The 25,831-nt window shown below is 36.6% G+C and overlaps 1 protein-coding gene across 1 annotated transcript; it reads left to right on the plus strand.

Annotated features, from left to right (window-relative positions):
- Positions 1 to 8,407: 8,407 nt before the first annotated feature.
- Positions 8,408 to 10,101, plus strand: aplnrb (apelin receptor b). Its single transcript, XM_038293795.1, has one exon. It carries the CDS (start codon positions 8,506 to 8,508, stop codon positions 9,574 to 9,576), a length of 1,071 nt encoding a protein of 356 aa, XP_038149723.1. The 5' UTR covers positions 8,408 to 8,505; the 3' UTR covers positions 9,577 to 10,101.
- Positions 10,102 to 25,831: the final 15,730 nt, after the last annotated feature.

A 25,831-nucleotide genomic window follows, 5' to 3' on the forward strand; every position in this document is an offset into this window, starting at 1 on the left:
TTTGAAAACTGATAGTTGGATTTATTAAGGTTTTGGTTCTGATATTGAATAGTTTGATGATCTGAAATATTTTAGAGTAAACAACAAGCAGAGAGACAAGAAATCTATAAAAGACAAACACAAATACACAGCACTGTATACTTCATATCAGACCTTATTTTAGATTTGGAAGTATTTCAAATATTTACATAGGTTGGGGATAATAACATCAAAGTAAAATATAATAGCCTGCACTTAGGATGCCAAATACAGGTGTATTTATTTTTCCATTTTCTCTTGCCAACCATTATAACAAGGAAGAATAGGTGTCCAGTGAACGTAAATTATCACAAAGTAAATCATAAAATATTAAAACATTACAACAAAAAGTAGAAAAACAAGCTGAGCTGTTTTCTTTCTCTACACTTTTATGAGTTTTCTTTTTGCTGTTATCACACAGAGTGGCACTCATCAAACAAACAAACTGACTAACTTATCATTTATCTCGTGTCAGACAGTGAGCTAACACAAACAATGATGGCACCTACTCTGAGTGCAAACAAAGCATATCTGACATTGATTTGTGTTCCTGCTCAGCTTTTTTCATCTGATAAGTGAGCCTCTCAGTTCAAACCCGTCATGGCGGGGCGCCTCTTCGTCTCTTAAGAGGCGTGATGTCAAATTCAGATATTTATGGGCAAACAGATTGGAAAGTCTTACCTATTTTTACCTTTCACAAAATCTATGTTCTCCCATTCTTTCCTCCCCTTCATTCACAGTAAATATTTTTCACTTGGCTCAGAAGACAACAATTTTGAAACAGGAAGGTTTCTATCAACAGACTCTCCCGGGTCAACTGAGCTGCAAACAGTCAACAGGGTAGGGGGTTAGTGGGTTCTTGAGGGAAGCTGCTGCTGTCTGAAGGGGTCAGAGGAGTAAAAAGACCACAACAGCATCTGGTGAACTGTTGCTAAATGCAGGACTGGTGTTCACAAAGAAGAGCTAATGTAACTATTTTCTGATAATGATGATTAATAAAAAAAAAAAAATGTATTGTTCTTCTTTGCAGAAACACTTGTTGTGTTTTGGATTCAGCTGCAACGTCTATAAGCCACTGCACTGAGACATATATAATTGAACTCATATTAAGGTGTTAAAAAGACACAAGCAACAGGCTTTAATGCAGAGCCTATTTCTTCTGTCTTCACAAAGTGGCGTGAAGCAACTTAACAGACAGGCAGGAGCTTATTGTCGTGGCCAAATGTTTACAGCAAAACACAAACACAGTGGCACCCTCCCTGGCTGAGCGGTAAAGTTCAATTTATGGTTTCCACTTCCGCTTGTGCACAAGGACTATAGAGCATAAATTTTCTATTCTGCACTAGTCTGCAGGCCCCCCAAGTGCAGTCCATATATATACTTACCTGTGTGGGCAGAAGGGTTTTGAGTCAACCTAAGATATAGAAAAATTCATAAAGAGGATTGAAGAAAAAATGTTTTAAGTTGATTTAGAGGAAAAACTATGAGAACTTTTGGCTTTAGCACGCTATGCTTTGTAGAAAATAAAATAATGTATCTTAATTAAATTTTGTAATAATAACCTGTTAGTCAAACATGTTTCTGCAAAATCATACTCTAAAAAAGATGTCTTGCTGTGTGCTGCTTTCCCAACTCATTACTTTATAGAACTACCTCTATGCTGCAGTTAAATCTTTCACAGGATGTCTCTACCAGCTCTGTACAATACAATACAATACAAATTTCTACACATTTGTGTTTTCGAGCTGCTACAAACAACGGTTATAGAAGATTGCCATCATTTATTTGTTGAATTTAACTCTTGATTTAGACTGGGCCATTCTAACATATGTGTATCTAAACCATTCCACTATTGCTCCGTCTTAGTTATTTTGCAGAATCTTGCAAGTTTTTGCCATGTTTTTCCTCCATCACTAGTCCCAGGATCCCTGTGCCTCTATATTTTTTCCTGTTACCCACATTTTCTAACAACGTACGGTCTATATTAACACAGGAGTAAAACGCCATGGCAATCTCTAAGCCTGGAGGGCTTTATTTCTGACCACTTGGTCTCATTCACCTTATCGCCTAAAGGAAAAGTAGTGAATTGGCCAATGAAGCCCAAATGGTGGAGCATGTAAGGGCTGCTGGAGGTGTTAGCTTTAATGGGATCTAGTAATTAAAGTGAGTAACAGCCTTGTTCCGACTCCAGTTGATGATCAAACTGGTCCTGATAGCTTATTGTCTGCCCAGGGGGCCGATTAGCATCAGAGCTATCAATGTTAGTTCAGATGTTTGCATAAGCTGTATCGCATCATGAATGTTAAGATAAACTCAAGTAAGAGTTCCCCAGGTCACAAGGTAAAGCACTTAGAAGAGCCAACTGTCTCTGAGCGGGACATGTGGTCTGACAGCTTAACACACACATCAAACAACTGTCAGACCCCCACAAACACCTAAACATCTAGGACACACACCTCCCACTCTACAAGTGTGACCAACATCACTAAAAAAGGCCTCAAAAACAATTAAAGATCAAAGCCCTGCAACACACACTGCCACTGCTCATTTCTGTCTTTGTGCAAAACATTTCTCTTCACTCTGTCGGAAACACAGTAGCTGAGTCACCGCTGATGGATGCCTGTCAGGGAAAAAGGGGGGAAATGCAAAAAACTAAGAATAAAAACATAAACGTGAGGGTTATCCGTGTGCATGGTGTGTGGCTCATAGTGTGAGGCCACACATGAGAGGAAAACATCAACAGCAATTAATATGACAACACACAGGTGGGTAATTAGGAGAGAAAACAAGAGCTGAATGCTGTGGGAGCAGAGTTTGCGGTATACTGCGTGACATGATGGACGCCCTCCAGAAGGCCTCCAGCTTTGTCCAACTGGAACTTGTCACTTTTAAAGGGCAAAGATGTTCCTCATTAGAAGCCTTTCAGCAACTCTAAAACACTGATGCATTTATGTGCAGTAGCTCAAAGAGTGTCAGTAGCACTAATGTTTATAGATGGATTAATCATCAAGGCCTTTGTGTTTTATTTAGACATCTATTCCCACTCCCCATCAATGAACAGAGCTAAAAACAGACCTACGTCCCACCAGAGAACAGATAGGAAGCCTGCTGTGATTCACTTTACTTTGCCTTTTTCCTGTTCTGCCAAAGCGTCCTGCAACAGAAGGTGCTTCAGGATGAACAATTTAAAAATGATCAACAGGACAGAGAACAGCGTCCTGGTGGAGCCACTCAAAAATAATTATGTCCGTTTGATTTCAGATAGGCCAAATCACAATAACTGGCAACAACAACAGCTGTCCTAGGGTAAGTGACGTTGATAAAGCAGAAGCCAAAGGATTAAATGCTTATCTTCATAACTGGAGGAAGAAGGAGGATGACTAAGGAGGGGCAAAAGGAGAAAGATGGTAGGGGGGAGGGAGTTTGAAGGAAGATTGTTGAGTGATACAGTAGTTTTGTCTAAAGGTCGATGCCCTGGCGCCACGGCTGCTGTTCTGCTGAGAGATGTGGCACGCTGAAGACTGAGATGACCCACCTGGACCAGAAGTAATGCTAAGAGGCTACTGATAAGAGAAAAAAATACTTTGTTTTTCTACATTTAGAAAAATCACAAAGTATTGTACTATTTTGTGAATTCAATGCATGCAAATACCAAAAAAAAACATCCCACATTTTATTCTTGAACATCACAGAATGGACTTAAAATTGGAGAAATTGTCTTTCAAGGTCTTTGAAACCCATTTTTACTCTAATGAGAAAGTTTTTTATCAAGTATAAAATATGTCTTTGAAGGTTATAAATTATGATATACATAAGGTTAAATCATCAAATAATAAAATGTTTTTAAAACAGGATTATGTTGATGTATAGTTAAGCCCAAAGTTATTCCTACCATAGCTGAATTTATATTCAAACTTTCTTTAAAGGAATTACTTTCATATAGGATATAAGATAAAGCAAAAAAAAAAAAAAAAGTACATCATGAACAGTGCATTATTATTTCTTTATAGACGTGGTTTCAAAAACTATTTACAAACTTCTCAATAATAAAAGAAAAAAAAAAGGTTTACTGGAACTACAAAACTCTTTAAAACTTTTATCGTAACTGCTAACCAGTTATCTTCATATTTCAACTGGTATTTTAACCACTTATCTTTGTTGAGCTAAACGTTTTTGAGTTTGAAGGGCCTACTTACCCTTTCCCTAATCTTTAACTCCCTTCACTAATTCTCTGTCATATTCCCTGGGTTAAATATTGCTATTAGCCCTGTCCTGTAGCAGTGGAGTGGACAAAGCAGATGTGATCTATTATTAGAGGTAATAAAAGTCTTGTTAATGAGGTCATCCCTCATTAACTGAAACACAGAAGATCTTGAATAACAACATTATTCAGCTTTTATTCCATATTTATTCGGTTAAATAAATAAAGAACATACTAGAGCTGGTAACAGAACTCATACAACATGTTGCGTGATCAACATAGAAAGGCCTGTATACATTATTCAAGTTTAGCTGTGGTCACATAATAAGCAGTTTTGTTGTTTTATTTTTCTGGCCAGGACATGTCACACCTAACAAGAAGTCAATTACAGAATTCAAGGGAAGCCCAAATACCGTACATTTTTTCATTAGATTAATTACATTTCAGAAAAATTACTAAATAGATATTGGACAGGACACAAGAATGTGTCAAAAGCAAGCTGCAAATACTCCCAGACCTGGACTGCAAGAACAGAACAACAGCTTTTTTTGGTACTTGCACCTCTGATGCTTCGTTAGTGCACCTTATTTTTAGTATATGACACTTTTTTTAGTACTGGGAAAGGCTACACACAGCCATGTATGAGCTTCTTTGCAGAAACACTTGTTGTGTTTTCGATTCAGCTGCAGCGTTTATAAGCTATTTCACTAAGACATATATGATTCCACTAAAAATAACCATTGATTTGAACTCATATTAAGATGTTAAAAAGACACAAGCAACAGGCTTTAATGCAGAGCCTATTTCTTCTGTCTTCACAAAGTGGCGTGAAGCAACTTAACAGACAGGCTGGAGCTCATTGTTGTGGCCAAATGTTTACAGCAAAACACAAACACAGTGGCACCCTCCCTGGCTGAGCGGTAAAGTTCAGTTTATGGTTTCCACTTCGACTTGTGCACAAGGACTGTAGAGCATACATTTTCTGTTCTGCACTAGCCTGCAGGCCCCCCAAAGTGCAGTCCATATATATATATATATATATATATATATATATATATATATATATATATATATATATATATATATATATATATATATATATATATATATATATATATTTACCTGTGTGGGCAGAAGGGTTTTGAGTCAACCTTAGATGTAAGAAATGTCAGAAAGAGGATTGCAGAAAATTTTTTTTAAGTTGATTTAGAGGAAAAAACTATAAAAAAGGTTTGGCTTTAACATGCTATACTTTAAAAAAAATATATATCCCTCTTAAATTTTGTTCCATTACAACCAAAATCTTCAATGTATCTTAGTGAAATTTTGTAATAATGAACCAGCAGCAAACAATACCTGTCATTCAGTTAATGCGATCATCCCTCATTAACTGAATGACAGAAGATCTTGAATAACAACATTATTCAGCTTTAAAACCATATTTTTCGGTTACATAACTTAGAAAACCTTTTTTTAATGTTAAATAAAGAACATACTAGAGCTGGTAACAGAATTTATACAACATGTTGCGTGATCACCAAAGAAAGGCCTGTATACATTATTCAAGTTTAGTTGTGGTCACATAATAAGAAGTTTTGTTGTTTTTCTTTTCTGGCCAGAACATGTCACAACAAGAAGTCAATTGCAGAACTCAACATTTCAGAAAAAGTACTAAATAGATATTGGACAAGGGCTGCTCAGTGGGTAGCAGTGAGTAGCACTGCTGCCATGCAGCAAGAAGGTTCTGGGTTCGATTCCTGGCCCGGGGTCTTTCTGCATGGAGTTTGCATGTTCTCTCTGAGCATGTATGAGTTCTCTCCGGGTACTCCGGCTTCCTCCCACAGTCCAAAAACATGACTTAAGTGTGAGTGTATGTGTGAATGGTTGTTTGTCTCTGTGTTGCCCTGCAATGGACTGGGTCCAGGGTGTACCCTGCCTCTTGCCCGTTGACAGCTGGAGATAGGCACCAGCACCCGTCGCGACCCCACTCTGGACAAGCGTGTCAGATAATGGATGGATGGATATTGAACAAGACACAAGAATGTGTCAAAAGCAAGCTGCAAATACTCCCATACCTGGACTGCAAGAACAGCCTTTCTTTCAGCTGATTCCTGAAATCTTATAAAACCCACACATAGAAATATTATGTTATTTACTTCTGGAATTTATGCAAATCAGCTTTTTTATGTTGGAATTATTTTCTCAATTAAATTGTGTTTGTAGCTTGGCTATATGGAGGACCAATCCTGAGATATTTAAAGATACATAAATGAAGGACTTAATAATATAACATTACTTTTAAATTCCACTTTTATTTTTACTTTTCTTCTTGCTTTTACGCTGACTTATTTTTAACCCACTTATTTTTGTTATAGATTTTTCTTAAAGTCTTTATTTCATGTTTACTGCAAGTAGGTTTTTTTGTTCCAGATTTCCACCGTAACTCTTTTTAGTTTCCTATCTATTCACACCAACATTTTTAAAAGATGCTTTTTTTTTCATACTAATTTACACCATGATATTTTTAAAGCATGTTTTTACTGCACCATAAATATTTCATATTATTTCATTTCAACATTTTTTATTTCTGAAACAATGATTTAGTTCAGCCTCTAATATTTCCCTGTGCCAGTTGTTTTACCCAAAGAATTTTCGCCTGCCCCTTTTTTCCACTTCGTCTATTTCCACTTCATCTATTTCTACTTTGTCTATTTCCACTTTGTCTATTTCCACTTCATCTATTTCTACTTTGTCTATTTCCACTTTGTCTATTTCCACTTCATCTATTTCTACTTTGTCTATTTCCACTTTGTCTATTTCCACTTCATCTATTTCTACTTTGTCATTTTTTTATTTTGTCTTTTTTCATTGGGTTAAGTGGCTTAAAAAGTGGCCTAATAAGTCAGCATTAAAGAAAGAAAAGTAAAAAAGTAGAAGTTAAAATATATATTTCTAGATGAATTATTAATCAATTGTTGAAGAAATGTCTAATTCATATCATTTTGTCACATTTAATGGCACACAATATTATTAGCTACTTTTTGAAGCAAGTTTATATTATTAAGTCCTTTATTTTTTTCTGTATGTATTTTTAATCATGGCAGGATTGGTCCTCCATAGGATAAAATAAATCCTAAGCGTTCTTGATGATTCAGAAATTAAGGGGTAATGTCTATTTGGATCCATCTAGATGCTCTTTTAGATCTAAAAACAAAACAATTACTAAAATGAATCACCTTCAAGGATTGTAACTCAACCAAGTCAAGAGAAACATTTTAGGATATTTATGGATTGTGATCAATACTTGTTAGATATTTCAATTCTGTTTCTTGCTAGTAAAGTTTATTATTCTTATTTTGTGTGTATCTGTATTTTTCTATTTTCTGAAATTCACCTGAACTTTCCACTGTGGGAAAATAAAGGGGGTTTCCATTCTAAAATTAGATTAGATACACTTTTATTTCTATGAAAATTCTTCTTTTACTGAATTCAATTAAATCATTTTTACTAAACTAAATTCTTATCAATTTAAGATAATGAATGAAGTTAAATTAATGAATTAATTAAACAACATTTCTGTCTCTATTCAGTTTTATAGATAGCAATTAATACTTGTTTTACATCTGGAAAGCAATCCATTACATATGAAATCCACTGAAGTCACATTTTCTTCCCATTTCTGTGCTTAAGCGTGTCGAAACATGTACAGGGGAAACAGGACAGGCAAAGAAATGTCAATAGATTCCCTTTTCTTCTGTTAAATGAGGGTGCTCCAGTAACAAAATACCGCCCTATTGATATTTAAATGTATCTTCATCGTGAAACCAGCCTAAGCTACTGCTATCAGCCTGCTGTCCAGACATGTCCGATGAGCCCTTGTTCAACCAAGGAAATGACAGAAATATGTCTCAAGATGAAACCAAACATTTCTGATATTGAAACTTTTATTTGACTCTTTAAATTACTGTGCAAGTATATGTGAAAAGAATGTTTTCACATGTACAGTAAAAAGGTAGCTTTAAAGTGTCTAGTTAGAAAGTTTTTAATGCTAAGTTCTCAATTGAATAACTGGTGACATGAGGGCATAGGGGTATGCAGTGCAGAGCAGGGAAGATTAGTGGGAGGAGTTGTGGTCATGGGAGGGAGCGAGCAGGATGGGGGTTTGTATATAAGGGCATGCAGATTTCACACACAGCAACAGACTTCAGTGTCTCAGCTTCAGTGGATTTATCTGCCTTAGACAATTATTTCTCTTTTTTTTCTCACATTAAGTGAAAGAAAAAAAAATGGATTTGACCACAGCTCCTTATGACTACTACGACTATGAGGAGGCAGAGAACTCCACTATGTGTGACTATTCAGAGTGGGAGCCGTCATACTCTGTCATCCCAGTGCTCTACATGCTCATCTTCATCCTGGGCCTCTCAGGAAATGGAATTGTCATCTTCACCGTGTGGAGGGCTCAAGGAAAGCGTCGAGCTGCTGACGTCTACATCGGCAACCTTGCTTTGGCTGATCTTACCTTCGTGGTCACTCTGCCTTTATGGGCTGTTTATACAGCCATGGGCTACCACTGGCCCTTCGGAGTAGCCCTGTGTAAGATCAGCAGCTACGTGGTGCTTCTCAACATGTATGCCAGCGTCTTCTGCCTCACGTGCATGAGCTTTGACCGGTATCTGGCCATCGTCCACTCCTTGTCCAGCTCCCAGCTGCGTACCCGAGGTCACATCCGAGCGTCGCTTGCAGCCATCTGGGTCCTGTCATTTCTGCTGGCCGCCCCAACTCTTCTCTTTCGCACTACAAGGTATGATCAGCAAACCAACCGCACATCTTGTGCCATGGACTTCAGCCTGGTTCTGACCAATAAGGAGGAAGAGAACCTGTGGATCGCCGGTCTCAGCATCTCCTCCTCAGCTCTCGGCTTTCTCCTTCCGTTCCTGGCGATGATGGTGTGCTACTGCTTCATCGGCTGTACTGTCACCCGCCACTTCAACACCCTGCGTAAAGAGGATCAGCGTAAAAAGAGGCTGCTAAAGATCATCACCACCTTGGTGGTAGTGTTTGCTGTGTGCTGGCTGCCCTTCCACCTTGTGAAGACAGCGGATGCCCTGTCATACGTGGATCTGGTCCCTGCCACCTGTGACTTCCTGCGCTTTTTGCTGCTGGCTCACCCCTACGCTACCTGCCTGGCCTACGTCAATAGCTGCCTCAATCCCTTCCTTTATGCCTTCTTTGACCTGCGCTTCAGATCTCAGTGCCTGTGCCTCCTTAACCTGAAGAAGTTCCTGCATGCCAGCCCAAACAGCTCTCTTTCCTCACAGAAAACAGAAGCTCAGTCTCTGGCCACAAAAGTGTGACAACAGTGGTTGAAGAGATGTGCACTGCAAAAAGGGCAGGTTGAAAGACAAAACTTTGCAGCATCGTCTGCTATCGGTTTCAGGGTGTCACCTTTGCCCGGCTGCCCCACACCCCCTCGGCCTCTGACTGCGTGGACTGAAGAGGTCTGAATGTTGTTGATGTGTGGGGGTGCTGGTCACACCGAAACTCCAGCCACTCTCTGAGTGGCAGGCCAGTGAAACTGAACAAGGAAACCATATAAAACTCTGTTGTTTGAGGATAAACATGGGCTAGATGCTCATGAAATCATCTTGGCTCTTGTGTAGACTTTGTGAACAGGACAAGCTGTGCTTTCATCTGTGATGTTCATGTTGTAATTGGTCAGAAGTTGAAGACTGATCCAGCCGGTGGTATCTTACCCCTGGCTGGCAGTGTCACGTCTCCGAGTGTGCATGTAGGAAGGGTGTGCCAATCAGCAAGGAAGGTGTTGGAGTTAGATAAGATGTTGTAAATTGTAAATTTGTGTGTGTGTGTGTGTGTGTGTGTGTGTGTGTGTGTGTGTGTGTGTGTGTGTGTGTGTGTGTGTGTGTGTGTGTGTGTGTGTGTGTGTGTGTATGTGTTTCTGAAAGGGGGGGTACAGGGGTTGGCTGCCTGCAGACAGACAAACAGATGGCAGCTGACAAATGGTTTCAAGTTGGTAAAAAGCTCAATTAAAAGGTAGCTGCTTTGAAAGTCATGTATGTGTGTATGGGTGTGTGTAAGATAAAAGTCATTTAATTTCCTCCTGACAGCAAAATGAAAGATTTTGTAAATATGTTATTTTTGATTTGTAATAAAAAAAAAAAAAAAAAAAGGTGCTCTTAAGAAAAAAGAAAATTCTCTGGTGTCCCTCTTTTCCCTCAGATGGCTTGTTAAGTCTAACTGGAATGTATTTTCTCCTGTCCGTTGAATATGCTTCTTCCTGTTGGGGCACTGCTGAGAGGACGCCTTCTCCTCTCCTATTGTGTTTGGAAGGGCTGCAATCAAAGCACATGTCTACAGGAAATACACGCTAGACGTCTGTTTCCCACTCCTCTAACAACTCACAAACAATCCAGAGAGGACAAATGTTTCTAAACTGGATCAGCCACAAAAGTATTTTCCAGTCTTCCAAACAATGTGATTATCGTAAGTGTTAATTACCTAAATGCATTCCCAAAGCAATGTCTAAAATTTTCTTTAGCCATCAGTAAGAATCTAGATCATCTGTTATCGGAAGCTGAAACTAACAGGTAGTAGGAGTCGGTCTGAAGTCTTTTACTGTATTAAAACTAGTCTGGTTTTAAAATATTATGGCGGTTTACATTAGCAGTGTTTTATTAATCTTCAAATCATGCCACATGAAATGCAGATTATTTACAAGGCAAATGAGAAAGGGATGTATGAACTTCTTGACTGAAAAACATGCAGAGAAAAAGACATCTATATTTCTGGTTATTAAAAAAGTTAGGACAGCGTAGCGAAATAAAATTGCCTTTTACACTTTTGCATTAGGCCTACTTTCCAAGAAGGATTTCCAATCTGACAATACAGTCTTTTCAAGGTAGCTATCCATCCAACGGCATCATTTTGGCAGTGTAAAGGTGCATATGTGTAAAGCACTACGATATTATTTTAGACTGGAATTGTTTCAAATGATACCAATCCTTCCTAATCTTGGTCTCTATGAAACTAGCCATGTGTTTTAGCATTAAGGACCGATTAAACTACATTTATTCTAACATAGTTAACTTCTGCTTTTACTATCTAACCAAAACCTAACATTAAGAAGTTTTACACTGAGCCCCATCAACAGTATTTCTCTTAAGCAAACCGTTTCAACAAGGTCAAAATACAGCATTGATTTAGCTTTGAAGCACATTTTTAAACTAAACAATTTCGACAGTAATAGGCTTTTTTACAGGATATAATCAGCAACAGCAGGGAGACAGAGGGATCAGATTAATCCTTAATTAGCAGTTCGAAGTGATGGGTAAGGTTTTTTGTCCTCTTGATAACTTCTGTTGACCTTAAATGAATCGTAGAATTTACTAATCTTGGTCTGTTAAGTAAATACAGCATAAGGCTGCTTTCATTTTCAACAAGCAAAAACATTTTTTGCTTTAGGTGACAAAGAAATTTAACAGCTGCCATTTAAACCTCTTCATTTAGAAAAGAGTAGAATAGAAAATCCATTAATTGTCCCACACTGGTGAAACTGTGGAGTTATAGCAGCAGCAAAAGATTATAGAAAAAGTGGTCACACAAATGTGGACCTTAATAAGGTGCCTATAAATAACAGGATAAGTGACAGATTTAAGAAAATAAACAAATAAAATACTGCACTGTACAGTTTTATTAAAATATAAAAACTATGCATCTGGAGAATAAATAATATACAGCTGAGGACATTTTAATAGTAATTGATATGTGAAAAAAAAACAACACTAGAGATGTGCAAAAATAACAGCAGCATGTTATTTAACTGACTAAGACAGAAACTTAGCAAAAATCAACATGAATGTGACAACTTATTGAGATTGCTGGGAACAGTGAGGGTTATAAAGTCTATCTCCTCAATAATCACAAAGGAAAAATTTACCTGTAAGCAATATTTGGCTGATTACAAACTTCTTGTTAATTGAGAATCAGAATCAGACATACTTTATTATTTCCACTTTTGTTACACGCTCCAGATATACAAACATTTATATATATATATATATATATATATATATATATATATATATATATATATATATATATATATATATATATATATATATATATATATATATATATATATATATATATATATATATATATATATATATATATATATATATATATATATATATAAATGTTTGTATATCTGGAGCGTGTAACAAAAGTGGAAATAATAAAGTATGTCTGATTCTGATTCTCAATTAACAAGAAGTTTGTAATCAGCCAAATATTGCTTACAGGTAAATTTTTCCTTTGTGATTATTGAGGAGATAGACTTTATAACCCTCACTGTTCCCAGCAATCTCAATAAGTTGTCACATTCATGTTGATTTTTGCTATATATATATATATAATATATATATATATACATATATATGTATAACTATAAATCCAAATAAAGTGATAGTGACGTGCAAAAACAGTGCAAGGAATGAATAAATGTCAATTACAGAGAGGGGGGGTGTCTGAATCACTTGAGGGAGGCGTTGTAGAGATTGATGACCACAGGCAGGAATGATTTCCTGTGGCGCTCTGTGGTGCATCTGGATAAAAGATATAATATAATAATATAAGCTGGACTCATTGTCATTTGCTAAAATAAAATGTGAAAACGGGTATTTGGGGCATTTTTTTTTATCTCACTTTACAAATTTCAATGATGATAAGGATCGGGGATGTATATAAAATATATAAACAAATTAGTTAATTTGTAAAGTGGAGAGAAAACTGATTTTCTTGTGAATAAAAAAAATCTTAAAACTGTGTTATGTAAACGTACCTATTTTATCAGTTATTTCCTGATAAAGTCTTATCTTACTGGCAAATTGAGAACACTTTTAAATCACTGTGTAAATCAGCTCCTCTGTCTGAGGCCCAGAGAAACAGACATGAGGCCTATAGTAACTCTGAGGAGCTGCGATGATTCACTGCTAAACCAGGAGGATCTGTTGACAGAACGGCAAAGCTGCCCATCACCCAAAGCAAACCATCCCCACCGTGAAACACTGCTGGTGGCCAGAGTTGATGGACAAAAGCTGTAATATGGAAAATATGGTTCTACGGAGCATTGGCAAAGATGTGGGGGGTAAGTAAAAATACTTATAGAGATTTTGATTAATATAAAAGTCAAATGTTATGGCAAATCATTCATTTGTGTTGGTCTCTGGTCTAACAAACAAAATACATTTAAGATAGTTGTTCCAGTGTGAGACCCACATTAACCAGAACACAAAACATTTTCTTAGCAGTCTCTGAAGAAGTAGCTCATTATGGGTTTTACTGTTCCATGCTGCAGACATTTTTTTTTAACAAGAGGACTTTTCACTTTATCCTCCACCTGCTAACATCAAAGACAGAACCCTGCTATGAAAGATAATCTGACTGGATTATTTTCATGGATTCTATAGTTTTATGGGGCCTATGTGATCATTTTACGCAGATTTCATGGCATTAGGTGCACAAACTGCAAACCTACTCAAGTGATTTATGCCCTGTTTCACCAAACATTAACTAAGAGTTTCTCTGAACTGGCAGTTTAGAAACAGTCACACATAATGTTCCCTCTGTTATTATTGAGTTTGGGAAAATTAAAAGTTAACATACAATCACGGATAAGTTTCTATGCTAAAACTGTCATCATTCGGCACTTTTTTGGTTCTGTTTAAGTTTTCTTTTTAAGTTTTTAGTTAAACTTTGATTCAAGTTCTTCTGTGTTTTCTAGATTATTGGTTTAATTTCCATTTTGTGTCATTCTATCTGTTTCCTGGTTGTATTTGAGTTCTTATGTATTTATTGTTTACCCTCTGTAGCCCCCTCATGTTAGTGTCCTTTCCCCTAGCTAGCTTCTAGTTCCTTCTGTCCACACCTGCTCCCAATCAGTTGGTTACCCCAGTCTATTGTGTGACATATATATATATATATATATATATATATATATATATATATATATATATATATATATATATATATATATATATATATATATATATATATATATATATATATATATATACTCCTCCACTTCAGTTACTGTTTGCCTTGTTGTCTCTTAGTTCCTCATGTGGGCTTCCCCTGATGTCTCCTGGTTTTTGGTTTTCTGTATTTTGTTTGTGAACTTTTGCTTCAATTGCCACCATTTCGATAAATAAATCTGTAAGAAACCACCTCAGCTTCCGTCTCTGCATTTCGGTCCTCTAAAAAACCCCAGACAACCTTGCCAAAAAAAAAAAAACATATGAATGTAAAATGATTACTTCTTTTTTATCTAAGATAGCAGAATTTCTCAAAGGCATTTGGAGAAGAAAATATGTGTTTCTGGAACGTCTGCTTGCTGGATGTCTGGATGCTATGCAAAGACAGTTCTGTACCACCTATAGCACTCTGTCTCGCTGTAAGTCATAAAGCTAATTGCATCACTAATTAACTGGGTTATGTCAAACTTTTTCATTTATGCATTTAAACCTAATTTGGTCAATCAGTCATGATGTCTCTTCTCTTCTCAACAATACTGATGCAGAATTAATGGAGAACAATTTGAAGTACCAAATATTCCTGCTTATCAACATTAGGAAAAATAGAGGCAATACAAACTAAAATATAAACTTAAATATTAGTTTATATTTGGTAGTTTGCATTTTGCTCTTATCTGATTCTGATCAGTTCAGCTTAACAGATGCCTGCATTGAAAATCTAAATTTCAAAAATGCTGATTTAAGTATTATAACTGCTAGATAGTGTTCAGTTACCTAGTTTTTCCCATGTCTGCAGTCAGATGGTTAAAAACAAGAATAACACAAATAAAGCTTGATTAAGTTTTTTATGGGAAAGAAATGAGGTAAAAAAAAACAACAACATTGTTTTAACAATGTTGTTGCTCATTGTCTAAGAACTGCCTCTAAGTGTGGCATCTTAGGGTCAACAAGCTCTCATGACAAATAACAGATGCTAGGTGAAACCAACAGGGTGTTTATTATTCTGTGTTTTTTCAAACTTACAGGAAAATTTGGTTCAATGAGGCTAAGATGGAGCATTCAGGAAGAAACCTCTGCAGTTGTATCTGGTGAGATAAAACAAAAACAAAAAAACACATAGTGCTGCTAACTATGGTAGAGGATGTGTGGTGTTTCGGCCTGTGCCTGTTGTAAATGCCAGAGAAACACAGAGTAAGTATCTGCAGCAAATCTAAAAAAAAAAAGAATAATCTTTGAGGTGGAAAATAATCTATAAATATAGACAAATGGTTCGCTGGACTCAGGCTTGTTTTATGAGCATCCCACTCTTCTAATCTACACCCAGAACCTGTCATGTCAGATTAACCAACTGAGTTTACAGAACTTAGAAGTTTTTATAATCACCTGCCATTCAATTTTTATTTAATTAAATTTTTTTTAATAGTAGTTTCATATTTGTGGAAGATAGAGTGAAAAAGTATGCAGTTTAAGAAAAAAAGAGACTAAAATAGCTTTTTGTATAATTATATGAATTATATTACTGAGAATTGTATCTGTGTATTGTAAAGGCTATGAATAGGCAGTTTAAGAGCTGGAGGTTTAGATCTCTGATATAAAGAGATTGTACTGAGATGAATGGTTAGATTTTCGAAGTTCCTGGTCTCTGTCTGCTCCATCTTGAGGACATGTAATAGTACATATATGTTTGTGTTGGGTTTTGTTGTTAATAACTGTGCTATCAGTAATTTTTTTTTTTTTTTTATTATTGTTAATCCAAATGGTAGGTCATTTTCTCCTCACAATAAATGTAATTAAATATAGGCTGGACTTTTGTTATAAAATAGATTTTTTTTTGTAACAAAAACGAATAGAGCTGCCAAAGATTGTGGATGGCTCTCTAAGGGTCTCTATAAAAAAAGAATTTTTTTTTTTTTTTTTCTGGTGGGTGGGGGGCAGATAACCTAGAAAAATGTGGGACCGGGCCCCCTCTTAGCCACACTAGAGACTTTCTAGAGACATACATTTGCAGTTTCAAAGGGGTTTCTATATCGTTAACTGTCCCATCAATGAGGGACAAAAAAAAGCTGCAGGGTTTTAGGGCAGGTTTGCAGCCAGACTTACTCTATGTCAGAAACATGTCTCTGCTCTCATAAATCAGAAGCCAATAAACCAGGTCAAGCAGAAAATAGACAAAGGAAGCATGTGCATAATTCTTCTTTGCCCTAACAATAGATGCAGAGCAGCTTAGCCAGCAGACCGGACCTGAGGCCCGGTCTACCACTGGTGGGGAAGGATGAGATGTTGACCCCTGAAGAGTCTTGGAGGACCCTCAGCTTCCTGCCACACGGCCCCTCCAGAACAACCTCCCCAGAGGATGGCTGGCCTGATGGTCTGGAAAGGATCCAGCAGGTCAAACAGGAAGAGTAGGCAGAGGGTGGTCAGAGCAGTGGTTCCTGATCTGGGTATCCTGTCTTTCAGAGCCACCGATAAGCTTTTACAACCTATAAGATGCTCACCTGACAAACCTATTTGGAATGAATGTGTGAGGATAGTTATTCTAAACATGATCCTCATGAGGGTAGATATCCAGGTGGTAACATGTTCAGTTACAAACTTCTCCACTCGAGCTTCTGTAAAGACATTTCTCCTTTCTCCTCTGTCTCCTTGTCTGCCGCTATAGATTGCAGACCTTTTCAAAGACGCTCACACAAGACAGCAATCGTTAGTGAAAACACGTAGTTTCCGATGGAGCGGAAGAGTCCAAGCTGTAGGAGTCTCCGGATCTTAGGTTAGAGCTCATCCTCTTCAATGGACACAGAGACTCCCTTCATTCCTTTTCTATCCTCTCCTTTGTGCCTCTATTCCCTCCCTCAGGTCTAAATGGAGGCCCTGTCATGTTCAAACGGGCCTGAACCAGTTTAGAGCTTCAGCTGCATGGATGTGTGACTTACAGGTAACAAGGTGCTAAAAAACTCCATCAGGGCATCATCCAGAGACACAGTATACACAGCACAGATTATTATTCAAAGGTTTAGACACAGCTGTGCTACACATGAGCAGCTTTGCTCTTACAGTGTCTTAGTATGTGATGTAAGATTAGCAGCTTTACTCCGATCCTATGAGCGCATTTATTAGAACTTGATGAGTAGATCCTGCAGGCACTCTGTTTGTCTGCTGCTGCATGACAATTTATTTGTTTAACTGATGTCACAGGGGAATAAATCTCAGAGCACAAACACTCCTCTGTTTACACAGTCACACTGAGACTCCACCTTCCTGTTAGGAACGTCAATCCTGTTTTTCTTACGTCTATCATTAAGTATGAGGTCTTGGTCAATAAAGGTAGAGTTCAGTCCATATATGCTCTTAAAGACTCTGCAATGAAAAGTTTTCGGCTTATAGTGTTTGATTCACACATTAAAAAAAAAACCCGGGTAAGAGGTCGTATGTTATTGTCCTTTTGAAACATTGCCCCACTTCAGTAAAAGTAGCTGTTTAATGCCTACCTGCATGCATTTAGGATGCTATAGCACAAACAAATAAGTAAATACATAATAAAATAATTAATTTGTTTCTCATTTTACAAAAGAAAAAAAAAACTCAACTAGATCAGATAAAATTGCTTGCAGTGATAAAACAAGTATAAATCTTTGTATTACAGTTATGTCTTAAATTCTAAAGATCTTTTAACATTTGAACATGTAAATAGAGTTATCTGTGGGATGGAACATAGCAAAATGGAATATATCTTTAATAATAGCATCCTGATTTTTTTATGCTGGCGTCCAACAGGAACAATATTTGGTTTAATTCTACTCAACATTTCCTTTACGTGTTTTGAGACAATGTGATGTCAGTGAATCCAGATATTGTCATTATCTTAATTCATGTTAAAACTGCAAAGGATAGTGCATTATAAATGTTGGTAGCTGCGGCACAAAGACCACAAATTAGATTTTCCATCTAGTATTTGTACATGCAGTTTGCATATCCTCCTGTGCATGTGTGGGTACTTAGTACCACAGTCCAAAAACATGACTGTTAGTATGGTTATCATCCTTACATTGCCCTTAGTTCTTTCTGTGCATGCATGTATGTCTCTGCCCTGTGATGGACCTGCGACCTGTGCAGGGCGTACCCCGCCTTTTGCCAATATCCTGTGGGCCTGACAGAGAGGCAAGAAGAAGAAGATCGATGGATTTTTTTACCAGCCTGTTAAGCTGCTAAATGAAAATCCATGTCCCGTTTATCAACAGGTGTATGCCAGCCAGGGTTCACTATCATTTAATGTTCATAAATGTGGACATAAATAAACTATTAACAATTCTTCAAGGCTCCTGTATCTTGTCCAAGTTTCTGGAGTACTTACTTTATATTAATAGTAAACATAGAAATGTTGATTTATAATTGTATGTTGTAAATCCAGCTCTCCATGGTTCTCAGATGGTGATATAAGTCTTTTCAATGACTTACCTACCTTATGATAGCAATATGATACAGCATTGAAACGTTTATGATCACTTTGAGATATAATCTATTCTATCTACAAATAATATATTTTTATACACAAAATTATGTCTTTTCTATTGCGTTTGTAATTTAAAGAAATATACCCTGCTAAATTGTATAGATTTCTTATGGTATAGGAATGTTTGCCCAATGTTTAGGGGCTCACATGGCCTGGAACCTCCTCAACAGTGGGACTTTGTTCATTTTAAATCAGCTGTGAACGAAACAAGAATTGAGCTGCCTGAGCAAACAGTATAATAATACTGAGAAAGAAAAAATTGGTCCGACCGTTTTTTTTTTAGACATTATTACAGCTGAGAAATTAATAGAGAAATTAGTTTTGGGGTATTGCAACTGTCTGCATTAGATAAATGTTCACATAAAAAAAGATCAGTCATTTATTTATTGTGAATACAACCAAAACATTTAGTTGTTCTGCAGCTGCATCAATTCTAATTTAAAGGGGGAATAAAATCATGAAACTTTCAGACAAAAGACAAAAATACTGAACTTTATTGTAAACATGGAGGGTTGCGCTATATTTTCTATACATGGCATCCTTGAGAGAAATGTTTAAAAAAGGTTACAGGTCATCGAACAGGAAAATAATTTAAACCATACAGCTAAAAGCAATGAAGTATTGTAAAGGGCAAAAAGGAAAAAAAGTTAGACAACTCGCAGTGAGCCCTGGTTGAGCGTAGACCAGAACCTTCTTGAAAATCTATGAACCTTAAACTTGCATTATGTAGATGCTGCCAGCCTTGGTAGAGCAAGTTTATTTATAAAGCACATTTTTTGACAAAACAATTCAAAGTGGTCTACATGAGAAAAAAAGGGGAAAATAATTACAGTGGTACACATGCAACACAAATAGTTAAAGGGAAGTAAAGTGGCACGTTTTAATAAGCAGATTACATATTAAATAGATCAAATGACTGATAAATAGAAAAAAATAAAATCATTACGAACATCGTACATAAGTTAGACTCTAACCCTGACTAGAAATGTTTATATAGCACAATCAAATGCCATTCTAAACAAATGTGAAATAAAAAAAACAAAAACAAATTTAAAGCAACTGGGGTTTGCACCATTTTTACAGTTTTCTGGGGGTTGAGAAGACCTGAGAGGTCTGGGCCTTAGATAAACTGACAGCAGGTTTGTAATGTATTTATGTACCCAGTCGTTCAGTGATTTATAGACTAAACTTTTTTTAAAGTCTATTCTATGTGAAACAGAGAGCTGGTGGAAAGACTTTAGAGCTAGGGTGATGTGCTCCACTTTGTTAGTGTTAGTGAGGACGCCAGCAGCACCAATGTAGATGAACTGCAGCTCTCTGTTAAACTTTTTAAGCAGTCCAATAAAACAAAAACACTGCAGTCATCAATTCTACTAAAGATGATAGCATGACTTACTTTCAATAGTTTCGCTATAGAGAGGAAAATGTGGGTTAATTTTGGTCAACGTTATTGCAAGTCTCAGCAGCAGTGATATTGTGCCCCCTTGTCAGTGTAACTAATAGAACCCATATTTACTTTTATATTTCTAAAAATGTTTCATACTACATAGAAGCCCATGAACGTCTCCCCTTCCAGAAATTAACTGGTCTTTAGGTAGGATAATTAAGGTAGTTCTAAGCTTTTTTCAAAGTAAAAAAAACTTTTTGGCTAAAATAATTGCACTTATATCTTCATTGTTACTTTTAAACAGCTAAGCCTGAAACAACTGATGTATTTCAGTGATACTGATTTTCAAAATCTGTTTATCAATCATGTTAAAGATGTGCAGGAATTTAAAATGTTTCTTTATGTGTCATGGAATCAACGTGTTAAAATAAAGTCCTGCTTCTTTCAGATAAAGACTCTTTGTTCGTGCTTCAAGGATACAGTAAGAAGGCAGTCAGCTGCTAAGCAGCTGTTACAGCTGTTTCTCTAAACCCGAATAAGTCATCAGGGTCATTAAATAAAACTTAAACATGGCAAAAGATCATATTACATAGGTTTATTCAGTACCCTGGTGGTCAAGTAATTTTTTTTTTTTTTTTTTTTTTTTTTTTAGGAGTTTGAACTTATACAAATGCAAAAAGTGCAGTTTTTTTTATCTCTGGACAGGTGGAGAATATTTCATATTGGTTATTCAGTGGTGATCATTTCAGAGAGCAACTCCTGGAAGTATGAGCATCATCTATAGCACCCAAACTGGATGATTTTAGAGGAGCCTTGTTTAAAATGTATAACACATAGGATTGCAAACCAACTTGCTAATGTTCAATCACTAAAGTTTCCCAAAATTGTTGTTTTGTATATTTTTACCCGAACGCTGAAAGTCATGAGACAATCTGCGTAAATAAAATAAAAGTTCAGAAGGTTTGCTTATAGTAGGATGGATTTTAACATACTCAAGATAATAACTGTAGCCATAAACTGATCAAATTAAAGTATTTTTTGTGCAAAATTGACTTTGTCCTATTATTATGTTTGTATGTAATTAGCTTAACAGCAATGTTTTCAGAGTTCATCAAGCGACAGCTGTGGCAAAAGTCTCTGCCACAATAATTATGTGGGATAGAAACTGAAAATGAAGGAGCCACAATGGCGTTGTAACATATAATCAAACTTCTGCATATCATACTTTGCTAGATATCAGTTCTAGCAGTAAAATTCCTTTCTGACCAATTTACAGATCTCTGAAACATCTGATCTCAGTTGTGTGTTTAGGATATCAACATATGTATTTAAAAAGGCAGGGTTAAAACCACATTTAAATGTTGTAGACAAAAACTTCAATATTTCAGTATTTCCCCCCCCTAAAACTAGATATAGTACATTTAAAAGATCTTTAATGATAATTTAATTTTTAATTTTTTTTCATCCAAAGCTTAGAACTGGTTGTGCTGCCAAACTCAGTTGGAGGCAACAATAAATGTTAAGCTGTGGCAAAAAAAAAAAGTTAAATGTTAGGCCAGCTATCACTTTTTGAATTGTTTAATTTTAGCCATAATGCAGTTTTATATGCATTTTTTGACAATCAGAGACCTATTTGAGGCTCTTCCGGATTATCTCATATATATAATTAGATCCAGGTCTCATATGGGTCACTCCCAGAACTTTTTGTTAAGCAGTTGAGGGGTCCGTTTTATTTGCTTTAGATCACATGTCAAACTCCTTGCTTTGCTGGCTAGTTTGCAAGTGTTAAACATGTCCATGATCTAAAATACTTGAATTACGGTAAAAAATTAAAGGTATAGTAGAGGATTTTTGTGAATTTCTGAAAACACCCACCCTCTCCACTTTAAAAAAATATTCACATGCAAAGAGCATGCACAAGCCCATTTCTCCTTGAGTACGCCTTGTTTAAAAGTTGCTGTTTTTCATTGCTCATACAAGCTTACTTTCCAAAAGAAGATTTGCAATTTTTCAACTATGTCAGACTCACCACAGTAAGTGAAAGTGGGGACCAGCATGTCAGACGGCCTTATGTAAACATATCACTAGAATGATTGACAATTAGGAGGACCATTTATGTTGATAATCCACCCAGAAAAAGAAGTCACAAAAATAGAGATGTTACAATAAATGGATCTGGACATGCTTACGGAAGATTTTTTATACCTTATGGAAAGTCTTAAACAGGCAACCTATAAAATTGTTCCTATTGTATACCCAGAGGGGGGGAAAAAAACTGGCATCATTAAAGCTTGATACTGACTATTTCTGTACATTGAAATAAATATAGAAACAATTTGTCACTTATTCTATCAAAGTACGCATACAAAGAACTTTTTGGACAGACATACAACAACTAATAAGAGAGCAAACTGGAAGATCAGTTCAATTTGTTAGAAAGTGGTTAGAACAGTGTGCTTGTGCTCTGGGAAGGTTGCAAGTACCTGGTTGATCCCCACAGCATCCACTCCAGGTCTCTGAGCAAGACCCTTAACCCCTCACTGCTCCCCGGGTGCCGCACAGTAGCAGCCCACTGCTCCCCAACAGAATGGGTTAAATGCAGAGGCAAATTTCTCAAATGTGAGATCAATAAAGTTCATTTATTAATACTATGATTATAGCGACAGTGCGTGTTGACGGTGCACAATGCATATGCCAAGTTTCATCAAGCTCCTTTTTTTTATTAGATAGTCTTGGCTCTACAAATTTCTTTATTTCTCTCCAGCATTTTTAATTGTCATTCCACTGTTACAAGTACAGAGCAACGAAATGAACTCTCTGCATTTAACCCATCCCCTTGGGGAGCAGTGGGCTGCTATTGTGCGGCACCTGGAGAGCACCGTGGTGTTAAGGGTCTTTTGCTCAGGGAGCCAGAGTGGCCGTCTGTGGGAGTGGGGCTCAAACTCAGAACCTCAGGACTCCAAGCCCTACGCCCTAACCACTAGGCCGCCACTCCCCACCCCTATTTTAAACACCTCACAGTTTTATGGGAGACCTAGATCATTGTCCTACTTTCAGTTTCGGTGTAAGTTATGTTTAGAGTTTATATATCACAATTTAGGCAACATATAAATGAAAAAAACAGAGAGGACATGACCTCGGTGTCCTCATTATTATTTAGAGCCCTGGGTCTGCATCTAAGAGACAAACTGGACCAGATTGTTGTCATCTACTGTTTGGTTTATCTGCTTTCAGAAGCTAAGTAACCCAGACAGCTGTTGTTGCAGACATCTGAAATTGTGCTCTAAACATAAGTAATCTTTTATTAATATTTAGTAATCCTGATCGATAGAAATATTCCTCTAATTTCTTAATGTTGATTTATAATAACTTTACGTTATTTTACATTTCTCTAGCAACATAGCTAATTGTAATAATTAGTGAGAGTGAATGGTTTGTTTATGAGGACCAAAAAAAAGTTATCGAGATGATCCAGAATCCTGAGAAAAAAATTGCCATGGCATTAGCACAAAGGCAGCCCACTGCTCCCCAGGGGGATGGGCTAAATGCAGAGGTAAATTTCTCCATTATGAGATCAATAACGTTCTATTATTATTGTTATTATTAAAGACATTATACAATGCCTTGATGATAAGACCTTGGATAAGGCCTTCATCACATTCACTTTTTCCAACTTTTACATCCAAAAGAAGAAATTGTCAAACTACAAGGCAAACATCACTCACTTAAGCAATGTACTTTTTCTATACGGTATATATATACATATTTATATACGGTATATATATATATATATATATATATATATATATATATATATATATATATATATATATATATATATATATATATACACCGCTACAATTAAAGCACTTGAAAACCCCAAGAAAAGAAAATATATTTGTGTTCTTCACAAGCTTAATGTAAACTTTACTATGTATGATGCTATACTTATTTTCTATTTATTTATTTATTCATTCTGTACTTATTTATCATTTTATTAACTAATCCCATTGATCAACAAGTTTGTTGTAATTGTCGATGGAACATGTTCAAAAGTTTTTAAAAAATAAAAGAAAAAATGCTAGCAAAACAGCAAGATGGCAACCGATGTTTTAAATGTGCCCTTTCTAATGTGAGATTAATCTTATTTTGAAACCTAAACAACTGACATCTTTTGTGTCGTTTCTTTTTAAAAAGGACATATTTGTTATTCAAGGCTTAACAAAGTTACAAAAACAGAGTCTGTCACATCCATAGATATCTGGTTAGTCCCACCTTTGAAATCGAGCTCTGCCAGCTCTTTAGCAGACTGATACGCCGTGTACATGTCGGGCCAGTGGCTGGCCAGGTTACTTATGTGACAGTCTATATTTTGTTCAGGTTTCTTCTTTGACCTCCTTTGATGCATCATTAAAGTGATCTTGCATTATCTCACCACTACTCCAGATTTTCTTCATTGGTTGAAAATAGTTCCAACTCAGATTTTCTAGCTTCCCAAAGTCTAAGAAATTACCTTTGAACCCTTTTCGGGGTTGATAGATATCTATTACATTTTCATCTGTTTTTCATTTATTTAAATCAGTCAGCGCCTGTCATATTAATGATCAAAAGTCAATGGGTAGCACTGGTGCCTTGCAGCAAGAAGGCTCTGGGTTCGATTCCCGGCCCAGGGTCTTTCTGCATGTAGTTTGCATGTTCTCCCTGAGCACGCATGGGTTCTCTCCGGGTACTCTGGCTTTCTCCCACAGTCCAAAAACATGACCCTTAGGATAATTGACTTCTCTAAATTCTCCTTAGGTGTGAGTGTGTGCGTGAATGGTTGTTTGTCCTGTTTGTCTCTGTGTTGCCCTTTGTTGGACTGGCGACCTGTCCAGGGTGTACCCTCTTGCCCATTGACTGCTGGAGATAGACACCAGCAAATTGCTGGTTTTCATTGTTGAAAATGCATTTATAGTATACTAAAAAATTATATAGGGACAATTATTTCTAACAAAATGAGTCAGTCATAAATGATAATTGTTTTTTTAAATAATAATTGAACTTTATTGATCTCACACTGGAGAAATGTACCTCTGCATTAAACACATCTCGCTTGGGGAGCAGTGGGCTGCCATCATGGCGTCTGTGGGAGTGGGGCTCGAACTCAGAACCTCAGGATTCCAAGCTCTATTGCCAGATGCGTAGCCAGACAATTTTTATAAGGGTGGCCAGGCAATAACCAATGTACAGGTGCTGGTCATAAAATTAGAATATCATGAAAAAGTAGATTGATTTCAGTAATTCCATTTAAAAAGTGAAACTTGTATATTATATTCATACATTACATACAAACTCATATATTTCAGATGTTTATTTTGTTTAATTTTGATGATTACAAATGACAACAAATGAAAATCTCAAATTCATCATATCAGAAAATTAGAATATTGTGAAAAGGTTCAAAATTGATGGCCCCTGGTGCCACACTCTAATCAGCTAATTAACTCAAACCACCTGCAAAAGCCTTTAAATGGTCTTTCAGTCTAGTTCTATAGGCTACACAATCATGGGGAAGACTGCTGACTTGACAGTTGTCCAAAAGACGACCATCGACACCTTGCACAAGGAGGGCAAGACACAAAAGGTCATCGCTAAAGAGGCTGGCTGTTCACAGAGCTCAGTGTCCA

The sequence above is a fragment of the Cyprinodon tularosa genome, unplaced genomic scaffold (assembly GCF_016077235.1).
Source record: "Cyprinodon tularosa strain WSP-4 unplaced genomic scaffold, ASM1607723v1 ctg33, whole genome shotgun sequence".
Classification (NCBI taxonomy): Eukaryota; Metazoa; Chordata; class Actinopteri; order Cyprinodontiformes; family Cyprinodontidae; genus Cyprinodon; species Cyprinodon tularosa.

Excerpts from the sequence above, each read along its gene's own strand:
- aplnrb (XM_038293795.1), top strand. The coding sequence starts at position 8,506 with ATGGATTTGACCACAGCTCCTTATGACTACTACGACTATGAGGAGGCA.